Source organism: Pyxicephalus adspersus, chromosome 3, assembly GCF_032062135.1.
Source record: "Pyxicephalus adspersus chromosome 3, UCB_Pads_2.0, whole genome shotgun sequence".
In the NCBI taxonomy this organism is placed as follows: Eukaryota; Metazoa; Chordata; class Amphibia; order Anura; family Pyxicephalidae; genus Pyxicephalus; species Pyxicephalus adspersus.
In genome coordinates, this window is record NC_092860.1 from 126,181,839 (window position 1) to 126,197,435 (window position 15,597).

The 15,597-nt window shown below is 36.9% G+C and overlaps 1 protein-coding gene across 1 annotated transcript in view; it reads right to left on the reverse strand.

Annotated features, from left to right (window-relative positions):
* Window positions 1-15,597, reverse strand: part of LIMCH1 (LIM and calponin homology domains 1) — a 154,835-nt gene that overhangs the window by 84,702 nt on the left and 54,536 nt on the right. The window contains exon 2 of the mRNA XM_072406868.1: window positions 12,745-12,815. Within this exon, the coding sequence (XP_072262969.1) occupies window positions 12,745-12,815 (71 nt within the window). The remainder of the gene's footprint in view (window positions 1-12,744; window positions 12,816-15,597) is intronic.

Below are 15,597 nucleotides of genomic sequence, written 5' to 3' on the forward strand. Positions count from 1 at the left end.
TATTTACCATTTTCCCACCTAAGTTTAAAATATTTAAAAAATCCTGCAAATACCTATTGATCCTAGCAGACATTCATTTTCTGTTGCAGACTAAAATCAAAGTGGTTTTGCTGATCTATAAAACACCTACACTCTCCGCAACATATCTCTAGTTCTGGGGAAGAACAGGGAGAGCCGAGAAGTTTCCTTGAAGTAACACTTCTGGGAGCACAGGACAGCTCTAAATTTCCAACATGATTAACAGATATGTAAAAAAGTCTTATTGGTACACTTAGACCAAATAATGGAACAAATAAGAGAGGTTCAGTGTTGGGAGTTTAGGAATTACTTCCTACCATTGTTCTAAATGCATACCATTGTTCTAAATGCAAAAAGAATCTGCTTTGTTTCTCCATGTCCAATTTAATGAAGACATGGGAGAAGTAACCTACAGCAACCAATCAAAATCAAATAATAATGACAATGCTACAACAAACTGAAATCTAGTTAGTCACTTTTTATTACTGAAATTAACAAGTAGGTGCTACTTTACTGATCTTTATATCAGAGATGCAAGGTTTTCGGAATTTTAAAACAGAAACCTCAGCACTCAAAACAAAATATTACATTTAAGAAATGGCATATGCGGAGAAAGAAGGGTTTTAATGTAAAATATTTCAATGCAGATAAGGATATCTAAGTTATTGTAGGGGTTATGTTTTAGGTTAATGGCAGCACACATTTTTGTTTCCATTTTTTTTTAGCACAAAGCCCCAAATACCAATATGCTGACCCCAAGGGATGGACGGTTGTGAGCTGCGACACCCCATTTTTTACTTAGTATATTTTATATAGAGAGACACAGGAGTTTTAGGTGTGGTGGGAATGTTCCTTTTGGATGTGGATTAAGTACTAGAACAGATTCTTCCTTAATTGTTGAGAAGTAGAAAAAGCAGCTGGATTTGGCATAGTCACAGTCATTAATTCAGCTTTGCCAATGTCATCTAACTCTGTTGGAAATGTTCTCGGAGGACGATTAGGAAACCATGATAACTCGCACTGCTTTCTGAAAACACAGCAACAAATAGTCTGATAGGATGGGGTCAGTAAGCTTTGCATTCTTGGATATTCTCACAAATTCTAATCACAGCTGTGGAGACTGAACTGTCTGAAGAGTTGAGACTTCAATGTGCTGGAAATCTTTCCAGGCAACGAAGGAAGGAAGGAAATAGCAACTGTAACACATTATAACAAGACCTCTGGGCACAGATCACAATTGCTTTTTTCTTAATACAATGACAGTATTCAAAGTGACCTGTAATTAATGACACTTCATAGGAATGAAAAGGCAAGTATCCTTGTAGATGTCTATAGCATAGCATAGGGATCAGAAAAGTAAAAGTCATGGTTCCCATGAAGGTACCATGGGATTACTACTAATGAGTGACATATTGCAGTCTCTTAGACCCAACCACATATAAACCCAACAAAAAGTGTTTCACTAAATTGAAAAAATAACAGAAAACCAAAAGACTCAACCAACACCATATTGCTGCACTTGTTTATTACAGAAAAGTACACAACTAAACCATGGATTTCAAAACAGAAGAAATGCTGTGGATGTGAAAGCATATCACTGCTTCTGTATTGACCAAAAGACAGGCATTATTATTATACACGATTTATATATCAGCATCATATTATGCAGCGCTGTACAATGTCCATAGTCATGTCACTAAGTCATATGTCTTTAATACAGTCTAAGGCCAATTTTTTGGAGGGGGCAATTAACATAACTGCATGTTTTTTGAATGTGGGAGGACCAGAGTACCTAGGGGAAACTCACGCAAGCACATGGGGGGGGTCATGCAAGCCACCGTGCTGCCCCAAGCATGGGACAAAGAATACTGATAAAGTAATAGGGTTGTCACCTACCTGTGTGTGCAACGTGGCTGGAGATCATAAAAAAGACTAACTGCATATTTGTTATTTTGCATTTCAATTCATCACACAAAAAGAGCAATTTAAAGTTTTAAAATGATTAGTCTTATATGGCTGTGGGCTTTTGCTTTAGAATGTATTCAGTTCTGATTAAAACTTATCTGTCCAACTATGACATCAATCTTTCCAGATTTCTTTAAAAAGAGAGCTCTATGTAGGGGCAGCAGTAAGCCATGCATTGGCAGACGGACAGGTCTTGTATCCTGGCAAAAGAATGTGAGTGCAAAAATGTATTAGTCTCAACTGTAATAAATAGACTAATTCAGTCCAAGCTAATCATCCACATTTGGTATTTTTCCACCGTTTGCTTGGGATATTCTGGGGCACTGTGTGAAACCTCAAAAAATGAACAGCATTTAACACAAAGCGCGCAATTACACAACAAACCTAGACAACAGCTCGTTCAGCTGTTTATCAATTGCAGTTCTCATTAAAATTACTGGATATGTGGTGCATTAATGAAGAATAAAGCAAAAAGGTTAATTTTCAGCAGCTGCAGCCATGATCTTTTTAACTGCACAGAAAATGTCATACTTAAAGAAAAAGCTATACTAGAGATACAAAAATATGGTAGCATACTAGTCCCTAGATGTTCAGGCTGCATTAATATTTCCTGATTTTTTCTTATTTTTACATTGTGATCAGTAACACACTTCATCTTCAGAGTATAATGTTTACTTATCAATCTGTATCTTTGGTGGAGAACTGTTGTAACCCTATAAAGGAAATGAGTAATGACTACTGAACAGCCCCTCTCTTGTCCATACCATGGGGGTAGGCATTTTGTAGTCGGCAGAGGTCATCTAAAGAGGCTGATCAAATAGCTTGAGATAACACTGTAGAGTGCAAAAGTCACAAGGGCAACCCATATAGGATGTGACATAGCTCACAGTTTTAGAAGAAAAGTAATAAGGGGCAGAGCAGATGGGAAACATTTTTTTTTTTACATAAATCATTTAATAAGGTAACACAATTTTTATTATTAAATGTCAGGTGCCAGGGACCATCAAAGACTTTGCTGAAGAATAAGAGTTTTTCAGGGTATTAGACTATTACATGCTGCTGTTCTGATTCTCGCCATTGACTTTTATAAGGTCTCAGATGCATTCAATGCATTTACGCTCACTATTTGATTCTATGAAGCTACTTTGATGCTTATGATGTCTGAGATCTTTCCCTGTTTACAACTTACAAACTCAGTACAGATGCTTGTGAAAGACATAGCAACAGAGCAAAACAATCACTCATACAGGAATCAGTTTATAATTGGATCAGAGATGTGATCATACAATTCAAAAATACAGAATTATATTACACTTCATGAAAATACTACTCACTACGCTTTAATGATTCCTTCAAAAGCAACCCACCCATTTTAAAATTATTTTCCATGTGCGTGCCTACTTTCAGTCGGATGTCACTTTTAATTGCCCCAAATATTTACCATACTTTTATGTTATATTATACTGCATACACAGTAACTGTACAAAGACTGGACTGGTGTAGTCTACAGAGATTTTTATTATCTTTTGGATACAGCTTTCATCCCAAATAGAACATCATACAGGCTTACTATTTTATGTAATATTCACGTAGAAATGTCAGATTATCTAATTTTAAAATTTAGGATAGTAAAGGTATAAAGGTGTGGTAAAGGGAAATACACAACACCACCTAGACTACAGAAAAAAAACTTCAACTGTCATTCTCTTGACACAGGGCATCTTTGTACTGCAAGGAGCGAGAGAAGTGTCCCTTTAGGGAAGTGTTCTTCAAGAGGACAGGACAGCTAGCTCTGTACTTTAGGAAGTCCTTTTCCACAGAACACTATCTCTCCAGTCCCAAATGCTGCAACTGATTAAAGAATGACACTTTTTGAATTCGGGGCAAATCCTTAACATCATAGGCTCACAGGAAGTGAGTTGAATGACCAGTATTTTATATTTGTCTTATAATATTGTGCCCAATAGAAAAGAAGATTATTAAAGCCACGCTCTCACCTGTATGGTCTATTATGGAAATGTTGAACTAGGAAAGTCAATTTATTAATTTTAATGTGCATTCATTTCAATCTACAGGTAAATCGTGATCTACAGGTAGATTGCAAAGGCAACGTGAGTAGATCGCGGAGCCCTGCCTTTAAAAATAATAACTCCTGTGTGCGGTAGAGTTTAGGTCCAAGATTTTATTGTTGGTAGATCATTTTGACTTGGTCATTTTAAAAGTAGGCTTGCAAACCAAAAAAGTGTGGGCACCCCTGATCTACATAGTAACGCAGGTGTGCATTGGAAGTGTTTTGGGGTACCATTTAAAATACACTATGTATAAAGAGTATAACCCCAATGCCTAAATGTGATCCTTGTATACTTACCCATCCAGTCACCTAGACCTCAGGTCACACACTAGAGCTAAGGAATCTTCTGCCATTCACTTTTGGAAGTGCTGGATGTCCTGCTAAACAAAGGGTTTTCAACTGCTGTTCCCTGCTTCAGTACAGAAAACAAACTACAGCACAAACTGGGGACCTGGGCATCCAAAACTATACCAAACCTTCGTCATACAGCATACCTCTTCAATAGAGCACAGATCCAAATGACAGATAATAGTTAATCATGCCATTCCTCTTGGTAACCCATCTAACAGATCCTGTACACATGTATTTTATTGGTCTCTTTTATACCACAGCCTTCTAGCAATCTTTAGCTAGTAACTGTAAGTTCTTTACAATTAAGTATTAATTTTTGTTTAGGGGTCGACATATACAGTACATAAGGCCTGGGTGCTGCCAGGTTTTTGCAGCCACAGCTTACTGTAAAAAGTCAAAAAGGTATGCAACGCCTGCAAATGGGGTAAAAAAAATCATTGTGGACTAAGGGCACCCAGAACCATCATAATCCATGAGTCCGATATTGTAAAATCTTTTAATTTATCTTTGCTTACTCATTAAATCCCTAAGTAAAGGTGAGCATCAGAGCATAGCGGAAGCACAAACAGGTTATACACCAAGATATTTGTTCCCAAGGAGATGTTCTGACAGTTTTGGTCACATTTACTGAAGGCAAGTTCATTCTAGCATCAGTTTTCACTATCTGCAAGAACACCTGAGAATATTCAACCTATGATGAGACAAGTCTTTAAATGATTTATTCTTTACCTGCCTTGGGGTTTGCAGAGCAGACATTATCAGGGATTTGTTAACAGGAAGCTGCGAAAAGGAAACAAAGCTGTGGAAGCCATGATGTTCTACACTCAGCAGCAGTTTCCATAAACCTTAAGGCCATTAAACACTGAGGGAAGTTGAAAAGGTCATATAATATTAAATAAAAGTTGACTGCTCCAAACACCTATCTGTACAATAGTGGGGGAGATCTGTATTCCAATAAATAGACATGGCATGACACAACTACTGTGGATTCTTTTGTAATCCATCTAAGTAAAATAGCAGCTGGAATATTAATATTTGCTTAGAACTACAGACAGGTTCCTTCCTCTGCAAAGGCCTATGGATCATACTTATAGGATATATAAGAAAGGGTTAGACCCTAGAGCTATGGACAGCAAGAAAAGTGGTTCAAACCTCTGCCCAGATTTTATTGCTTAACCCCTATTAGGGTTTTTTTCTATTACTTTCTTTCCCAGTAACAAGAAATCTACATGGCAGCAGGAACTCTGTACTAACTCAACTCAGAAGGTCTGATACCCAACCCAACACAGAATGTACACTATTAATTGCATATCAGTTAAAACATAATTTTAGTAAATGTACAAATTCTAAAGCCAAATCTCTAATATGTATACATTAATGCACAATACATACATTTTCAATGTTATATGTTCATTACCCTGGGAATAGTTTGGCTTGTATTATAGTGGCATAAACACACATGGTGATCTGACACATGCCCACTTTTGCTTTATAGTCAAGACATTTACAAAATACTGGATGTGAAAATAACTTAATCAAAGAGTATAGATACATATCTGAGCTATATTGGGTTGCAAGAAAACAAAAGTTGCAAAAGTGTTTAATAACTTTACTCAGTGAAGACATGTTTCCATTTTGTGTACTAGGACACCAAACCCTGTACTGTTAAGGACAATGTGGAATAAGCATGGACACTGGATAGACACCTAATGTCCAAGATAAGGGACACCTAGTGTTGATCACAATAATAATAAAAACTATGTTTATATTTTCAGCCAGGATCCCATCTGTATGGGGTTTGTATGTAGTTCATGTGTGTATATGGGTTTACTCTGAAAGACATACAAATGCCCTTATCCCTATGGGAGAATAACTTTACACAAATGTTGTCACAAGTATTCTGTAAGGAAGCATGTACAACACCTTCCTAACTTTATGTAGCTTTAAATTACAGAGAAAAGCATTACTGTACGTCTAAAATGACCCTAGAGAAATTCTGAGATGTGAAGCTAAATCACAGTGGGTCTTACCGAGATAAACAGAATAAATTAGCTCAGCCAGTATTTTAAATGTAAACCTCCTCCTGCCATTTTCCAGTAAAGGAGAGAAAAAAGCATGAAAAAATAAACCATTTTTCCTATGAAATACCTACCATTCTCTATGCCAGGACCATCTATCCATTGCACACAGCTGCAAAAGTGAGTGATGAAACTGAACATATATGTGGAATTTAAAAAGGAGTTGTAGGTTAATTATTCCTCTTTATACCTCATCCACAAGCCGCTGTGTTTAATTTCCTTACTGGAACATGGAAGTAAGGAGTCTAGCACGTACATTACTTTCTACCCTTTTTTGTTCAGGTTATGCTTAATCCCTTTATAGCTTTACATTTTTGGCTAGACATGAGCTGGTACAGCATGAGAAGTCTACACTTCTAAGTGTTATTTCCCAGGGTGATCCTGAATAAAAAGACATATATAATCACTTTGTGCATGTTCTCCGAACTTCCACATTAGTCTTGTAAAGAGCAAAGTCTGTTAGGGAAGATCGTAAATGCAACCTGTAGATCTTTAAAATTACTTTCATTTCAATTTTATTCCAGGCAATTTTTCAATGCCCTTTACGTAATGCTAAAGAGTCCTTATAAAGTGCCAATAGGCATCTTTCTTTCTTTTTAACATTTTATTTGTTCCGTAATGTTTAATGTGCTCTGTTAACATTTAATTCCTATTTTACGACATTTATATCTAGTACACAAAAGATATGAAATAAATGAATCAGTACACACTCCAGTTAAAAGTTAAAGCTAATACGAGTCTAAGCACTACTTAAGTAAACTGGCATGGACACAATAGAAAGATATGCCAAATATTTTTATGTTCAGGAATGTCCAAAACAACTTCATGTCTAAAAATTACTACTAAAGAAAACAACCTCTCTCCAATCATATTTTCAAACTATTGGAACCACATTTTTATGAGGGTCAGATATTTAGCAGCAATGGCTTAGACCCTTAAAAGTCTACTTCTTAAGCTACATCCCAAAACTGTCCTAAATTATGTGTCTAAGGAGGCCTATAACACCCACTGCCATTGCTTAGCTAATAAAAAGTTGTGTTTTTTAATTATCGAAACCATAGTTCGAAAACTGTTCTACAGAGAGACCAAAAAAGGCCAATGTAGCAGTTTTGTAGTAGCTAGATTGTAATTTATGGGTATGATCTATTACATGTTAAGTTGTAAAGTCCTAAACCCCTTCTCTGGGTGAAAACTCATGCTCACTTCTCTCTCCCACTTTCCCATTGTGGATGTAAATTTTGACCTTTTTCCAGCATCAAGGTCCCTAGATAGCTCCCTCTTTTGTGGTGCCCGGCTAATCCATGCCCGCCAGTACTCTACTTTTCCCTTGAACTGATGTCACTCACAAATTTCTACAAGTGGTGTCTAAAAGAAAGTGTACATGTTAGATGAGTAGTGATGTACACATTTAAAGAAGAACCCATCAGATAGAAGATAGAACATTTTGTTTTGTTTTATTGGTTAGCGATTAGTTAGAAGGGGTTAGAGTCAAAGGGGGAGCTCATCAGCATTTCAGACATACTGTATAGTTTAATGATTACATATCATTTATATTCACTCAAAACAAGTCCAAGTCAGCCTCGGCCAACAGCCAAGCAATTCCACTTCACACACTTATGTGTTCCATCACTGCACTCTTACATTTTCATAGATTTTTAGATTTTACTGGAAAAAAGAACTTTATGGTGGATTTGGACTACTGAGTTCAAGGTTATATTTGCAGATGCATCAAGATTTGGTATAAGAAAACAGGGTGTATACATTTAGAGGTGTAGGAGCAAAACCTGTGTAGGCTCTGGGATTAAACAAGTAACATGTACAGAGATTGTACAGCTGCAAAACAATGCCACATTATTACTGTTAGCTCTATTCATCTTTAGTACTACTCTCTGCCAATTTTCTTTGTGGATTAACCAACATGTCTTTTACTGAGGCTGAGTTTGTATTAAACACAGAGCGGTAATTCCAAGTTTTTTCTCGGTTAATGAATGAAGTGCATCCAGAAAATGCCAAAGACCTCATTCTATTATTGTAATGGAGCATGAAGAAAGGATGTGTATTGCTATGGTTAAGTTCTAAACTTCATTTAGTGAAAACAACAAATCTGCTTTTGTCAGCTGTAGTACATTTTACCTTTCCTCAAACATGAAGCTCTTAAAGTGGACTTGAATTTTAAGAAAAATAAAGATTTGCCATCTTATAGGGAACATGTACAATGTTAACTGTGCCTGAGCAGTACCCTGTAAAATGCACCTTTATTTATAAATGCCCCCTACAAAAAATGGCTCATGACTGTATATGTGCAGCATAGGATAAATAGGCACTGTGCCTGTGACTGCTCATCTCAAAAATGTTTGAGGGGGATTAGATAATATCATTGCCATGTAGCTTTAAGCCACATACATACACACCTGCAAATATTGTCGTTGGAAAGGATCTGTCACGATCCTTTCCAACCACAAAAGACTTAAAGATGCATAAACGTTTGCTGTACATAGAGCTCCGTTGTGCTCTATAGAGAGGGGAGGGGGAGAACAACGGAGAGGCATCCCGCTGCACGCTCTCCAACTTCCTTTGCATTACAATCACTCGTCGTCCATCGTCTGTAGATCCGCCAGGACAGTCGTTCGGACGATGGCAGACGGGCGCTGTACACACGCCAGATTCTAGTCCGATATCGCCAAAGCCGATTATCGATGAGAACCATTGGACGTGTGTCCGTAGCTTTTCTATTCTTACTGGTGAGAAAGGTGTGCCTGAGAACCTGTATTGCAAGGATCTCCCTACTTCTGTTGGATTCACTCTGCAAATATGCCATCTCTGCTTCTTGATAATATATAGAGTGGGGTTATATTACCTGTTGTTAGCTGGATAGCTCTGACATGGGAAAACAAAGAGATACCAAGAGAAGCTCCACAATACAATGAACTATCCCCCCTTGGACCTCTGCTTGTATTTTATGGATATTGTTTCCACTGGTCCTCTTTAAAAACCTATTACCAAAATGAATCATAACTGATGAATAAATGGCTATTACATCATTACAGTATTTTCCTATAAATCTTTATACATTAGTGTATCAATAATAAGAGCTTTATATGATATCAGAATAGGTACATTCTATAAAAAAACTATACTGCCAGTTGGCAGTCCATTCAAAATCCATGAACTATAAAGATCCCCAATTAATAAAAGTGTTTCCCGGTTTTTTAGCAGTGGAACCACCAGAAATAAAACAGGACTCCAGATTATCTCCAAAAACCCTTCTGGAATTCTGATATCCATCCTTGGAAGTAAATTACCTCAAAGACCTAATTAAACTACAAACTAAAGCCACAAATGTAAAGACAGACTATTACAGCTCAAATATTTCCGCTCCCAATTCGTGGCTGCATGCCAGCTCTAGACCTGCTTGATTCATGATCTCAATGAATGCTATGAACCAAGAGAGTCTCTAATTACATGTACTAATTGCACCAAGATTACAGCTTTAAAAAAAGAGAAAACTTGCGCAAATAAACAAAAAAAATATACCAAAAAGACAGCAGCCCACCTACGCTGCCAGCAAATTATCAGTCTAGAAAAAAGGCGGACAAGAGTGCAGCTAAATATATGCCATGTGTCACCCATATAAGATGGAAAGCACAACCTGCACTGAACATACTGTTCTAAAGAGTATGGTACTGAACTGCAGCACTGCCCCTAGGCATTATTCAGATTTACAATGACCAGATAACATTACTCTATCATTACCTACAATATTATATGAAAACACACATTCATTTTTTTTAAATTTAATTGAGTTATATCTTTGGTAAGAACAAAAATGTATTTTATTTGATTTCTTTATATGCAGCTTTAAAAATCAGACTGCTTTTCTGTTTCTTAAAGTCCTATCTTTCTAACACAGCCCACATACCAAGATTATTTTGGGTGGAACCAATTAAACCCATGGACAGCACAGTAGATTGGTGTGGCTAGGGCGCTGGTTCAAATCACTACATGCATGGGTATGTATGACTTGGTTTCTGTATTTACATGGGCCCTCCAGCTTACTCCTAGGTTTTAAAATACACTGGCAGGCTAGTAAAATGGCTATGGACTAAGCAAAATGCTGTGGAAGATGCCAGCTCTATATAAATGCATTATTAAATAAAATCCTACAGTAATATCCTTTAATTGGCAGGGTTGTTCCAAAAGGATGGTGCCTCCGTGCACATAGCCACGTCAAGACATGCTTTGATGAGGTTTGATGTAAATGATCCTGAAAGGCCTTCACAAAGTACTGACCTCAGCCCGTATCAAAACACATTTGGGATGAATTAGAATGCCCATTGTCAGACAGGTCTACTCATCCAACATCAGTATCTGAACTATAAAAACTCTGAATGGGCACAACATTTTTCAAAATCTACTGGAAGAACCCTCTTAGAAGCTGTACAACTAATAAATGCCCACAATTTTGAAACGGAATACCAAACAAACACAAGCTAGGTATACTTGCCATGGGGTTCACAAACTTTTGGATTTATAATGTGTTAATAAATTGTATATAACAAATATTTATAAAGTACATCATTTTAAGGCGGTTGTGGTTGCACACTTGCATGGACAATTTACTCCATTAGTCCTAATCTGTGATTCAAGTAAAAAAAAAAAAACAAAAAGAGGGCTGAGGAAGAGGTATATAGGGCATACTAATATTTCCAATAGTTTTCTCACTTTGCATTCCCTAAGTTGCCATATTGGCTTTCTATGGGACCTAACAGAACTGATACTGGGTGTTGCTAATAATTTCGGACAGGAAATGTGTTACTGCTCTCATTAATCAATTACAGAATCTTTAAAAAAAATATGTTCTTTTATTTTTAATGATTACCAATGTATTAACTAAGTAAAGAAGGTTAAATGTTTTTGTCCAATAAATATAAAAAAAAGATTAAACACTCTTCTTCCACAACATGATAATACAGCTGGGGTCCCTTTTTTTACGGTCACATTTTTCATATCCTTACCTTCCCCACTGATGAGTTATGACTCCAATTTTAGGTTTATAAGGACAAATGCTCACGGAATGTCTGATCTTTAGAATATGCTAGTATGTGGAATGCTTTGAAGGTGTGCTGTATCTGGTCAGAATTATTTGGTTAAACTTGCCATGATTCAAAATGAAAACATGAAACGGGGTCCTCTCGCCGCTCAGTTGTGTTATGACAGGCCAGGTATGAGAGAGGTCACTAGGAAGACTGTAGTTCTTCTATGTTTAATTCTTCTGCAAGAGTTAATGGTGCCGAAACCTTTGGTATGTTCAGATTTTCATACAGACTGTTTATTCATACTCCTACTAACAGTGTGATGATCAAACAATGAACACATGGTATATAAATATAATCTATATATATGGCATATACATAAATGTGAGCCCCACCAGGTCATGGTCAGCAAAAGTTTGCACGGGGGGGAAAGCATAATATATGAAGTCCTTTTTCTTTCTTTTTTTTCAGCTAAAAATGTGATCTAAAAGCTGAATTCTGCTGCATTAGTAAAAGATTTATTTTAAATGCCCCAAATATTGTTGCACATGGGAAGAGGGAGCAGCACAAGAAGCCAATCTTGCTGCAATACCAGAAGGAAAAAGCAGCATGAAAAGAAGAGATAAAGACCTAAGTGTGTAGCTTCTCCTTACCTAAAATTATCAAAAAAAATATTTTGCCCTGCTAAACGGGGCTTTGTGGAGCGGTGGGGCAATTCTTAGGACTGGATTGTATCAAATGCAAATAATTTTGCAGGTAAAACATCTCCTGTATCTGTGTAGGTAGCCATTTATCTGGAGTTTAGCCTTTAACTATAGAGAAATATGGAGAATGTCATAAGAGTTCAACACCTAAGATGCTAGTTGACCAACAGTGATATTCATCCAATAGTTTCAATACCTTTTAAGTCTGATAAGGGAGCCAAAAGATAAGCTTCAATTATTCTTTCTGTTGAGAACCCTGGATTCAGTGGTCTACAGCAACCTAATATTGACTATTCAAATTTTTACAACAATTTCTATATGTCAACAGTATTCAATATGTGCACACAAGAGCATGAGAAAAAAAATCTTCAAAGGCTATCCTAAAGACAGTTGTACCCAGAACAGGCGTGTAGTACTTTAGAAGAATTCCCATTACCCTTTGTTCTGTTGACAACTCTAAAAATTGTCTTCAGCAATATGAACATTGTTCATCTATTAGGAATAAAAATATGAAATGGACTTACTCGCAGAGCAGGATTCCATTTTCCAGTCCCGTACGAAAATCTTTGTCACCAAAGCTTCTACCAGTAACTTGCTGTTGACGAAAAGAGAAACAAAAATGATTACTATATTTTGAAATTTAAATACTTTTTACTACATAAGTTCTAAGTCAGTTCTGGAAATCCCAGGGCTTGTGTCGTGAAAAGGTTATAAGTAGTAGGGTTATGTGACACTAATCATTTAAACTGGATTCTTTTCCAAAAATGTTACTATAATACAGATCTTTTTATCACACTGCTTGTACTACCCTACATCACCATCTACTGCAAGTTTAAACCTAACAATTGTGTGTAGGACAATATAGAAAGTTCTAAAAAGAGAAGAAAGCTGTGACTCCTGGTGGATTTTTGTTTTAGATCACTGCACTGTGTGTGTGCTGTGTTTTGTAGAGCTTGGCCTGAGGACAAGTTGGGTCATCAGTGGCCAACCAATTCCAAATAGAAGCACCATGGACCCAGAAGTCTGGTGTACATTCTGTATAGAGGGCCAGCGACAGGATCCTAGACCTGTAATCGCTGCAGGGCACCTGCAAACAGGTAAGACTGTGCCATATTCAGCAAGAGTGTGATAGAAGTTCACAACCCAACACATTCAGTTTAGCTTTAGGTTCTTATAATCAGCACAAAAACTAAAATCAAATTGTATAATTGCTGGCAAATCTGAGAAATATGCAATGTGAAGCCTCTCTTATGAAATTTAATCCATCCAAATCAGGTTTCAAACTGGTGGCTTTGTGTATGCTAATAAGGATCTTATTTATGGTAACAACCATACTTATTTTTCAAACCAAGTTGGCCAGAAAATCTGAAAGCGACAGGGGATGGGACAAACAATTAAACTGCTACTGCGCTCAGTTAAACCAATTTTCCTTTACATATCTATGTTTAAAAATTGTAGCGTTACCGTTTATTGTCAACATTACTTTTACATGCTAGTATGGTTTGTGTATATATAGGAAATATAGAAAAAAGGCATACAAAATAAAAAAGCGATCAACACAGATATATATATAGTTATCCTTTGAAGAAAACAGATCAGTTGTCTTTTTTTACATTGAACAATAAGGTTACTACACTCGATCTCCTCGATCCTTGTTACTTCCCTCACTTACTTGTCAACTGCTCATCTGTTACCAGGACTTGGAGGCGCACACATACTGGTATTTACAATTGTTTTACCACCTGCCATCTCCATCAGCATTGACTCATCTATTATTCAGTTCAGTGATAGTTCAGCTTGCATTGCCTACTCTGTGCACAGATATTTCACCTCTACAGGTTTAAAATGAAAAATAATAAAACAGGAGGAAGCAGACTGTAAATATGGGAAAAAAATATTTTTAAAGCTGCATGCAGATGTAACATTTCTGTAACTGGAAATTATCTTACTTATTTCCAGTGATATCAGAAATAATAAGCACTGTACACACAGCACTGTTCAGTTCTATGGAAAGAGGAGGGCGTAGGACAAGCAGGAGGCATCCCGCTACATCCTCCTCGATAGGATATGGCAGCTGTTGTGTTAAGTCCTTTTGTGACTCACTGCAGCAAACTGCTGTATGACATCAGGGGCCAATATACACATGCTAGGTTATAGAGTTTGTACATTGCTTGTTCAGTAATTTTAACCTCAAATTGAAAAGGTATTTTTTTCCTGCAGGACTGACATTTAGCCAATCAAGTCTAAAGATCTGAACCTGGACAAAGACCAAGTGATGTTAGAGCTTTCAGATGTCCCATCACTGGAGGCTAATATAGTTATGCCTAAAGTTTCTAGGCATACCGACTAATGCCCAGGTGTAAAAATCTTGAGCCTTTTTTGCTGCTTCTGGCCTGCATTCACTTACAATGGAAGTCAATAGGAATGCATGTTAAATTATTATTAATAATATTAAGGATTTATTTAGTGCCAACATATTACGCGGCACTGTATAATTAATAAGGCTTGCAAATGACAGACACCGACCATGACAGTAGGAGAGGGCCCTGCCCCGGGGAGCTTACAAATTTATAGAGATTAACCATTCTATATTTATAAAGCGGTTACTCTGACATTCAGCCAACATTCTCCCTGCAGGATAATCCTCCAGGTGCATGTGTTTTAAAGGAAAAAATGTTAATTCACCACCTGAGAATGTTAAAAAAAAAAAAAAAAAAAAAAAAAAAAAAAAATAATCCCAATCTCGACTTTAAAAAGTGCATACCACAAAATACAGCCTGCCACCAACTGAAATATAAACTGACAATTTCCATTCTTTTAGAACAGTGGTTCCTCTTGTTGAAAGTTACTCAAATCCCAATCTTTTGTTACATATAGTTATAGGATCAGAGAAACGACATTCTGCTAATGAACACAATGTCGCAGCTTTCCTCCCACCTCACTAATATCTGAGGAGAAATCTGGCATAGAATGGAAATCACAGCTTTATAAGAATGTGTGGGATGGCAGACAAGTGAACAGTAAGTGCCTCTGGTATGAAGAATTGAAGGAGAGCCAGGAAAGGTTGGGTAGGCGAACAGGACGACTAATACAACTTAAAGGACATTTCATAATGACATTTATTTTGTCTCTACATTCATTTATAAGACTGGAGTGCAAGCAGGGAAGAGGGAAGTGAAGAGGTTTTTCTGTAAGCAACTAATGAGGTTCTGTCTTTTTTTTCCCTGTATTTTAATAGTTCAAACATAGCACACAAGACTGTGCAGAGTAGACAGTAAGGGGCCATTCATACCAAAACTGTGCGTGTGCCGAGGCATACACAATACATTTGTAATTGCATCCCAATATTACAGCACAATACAATGCACAATGTTGTG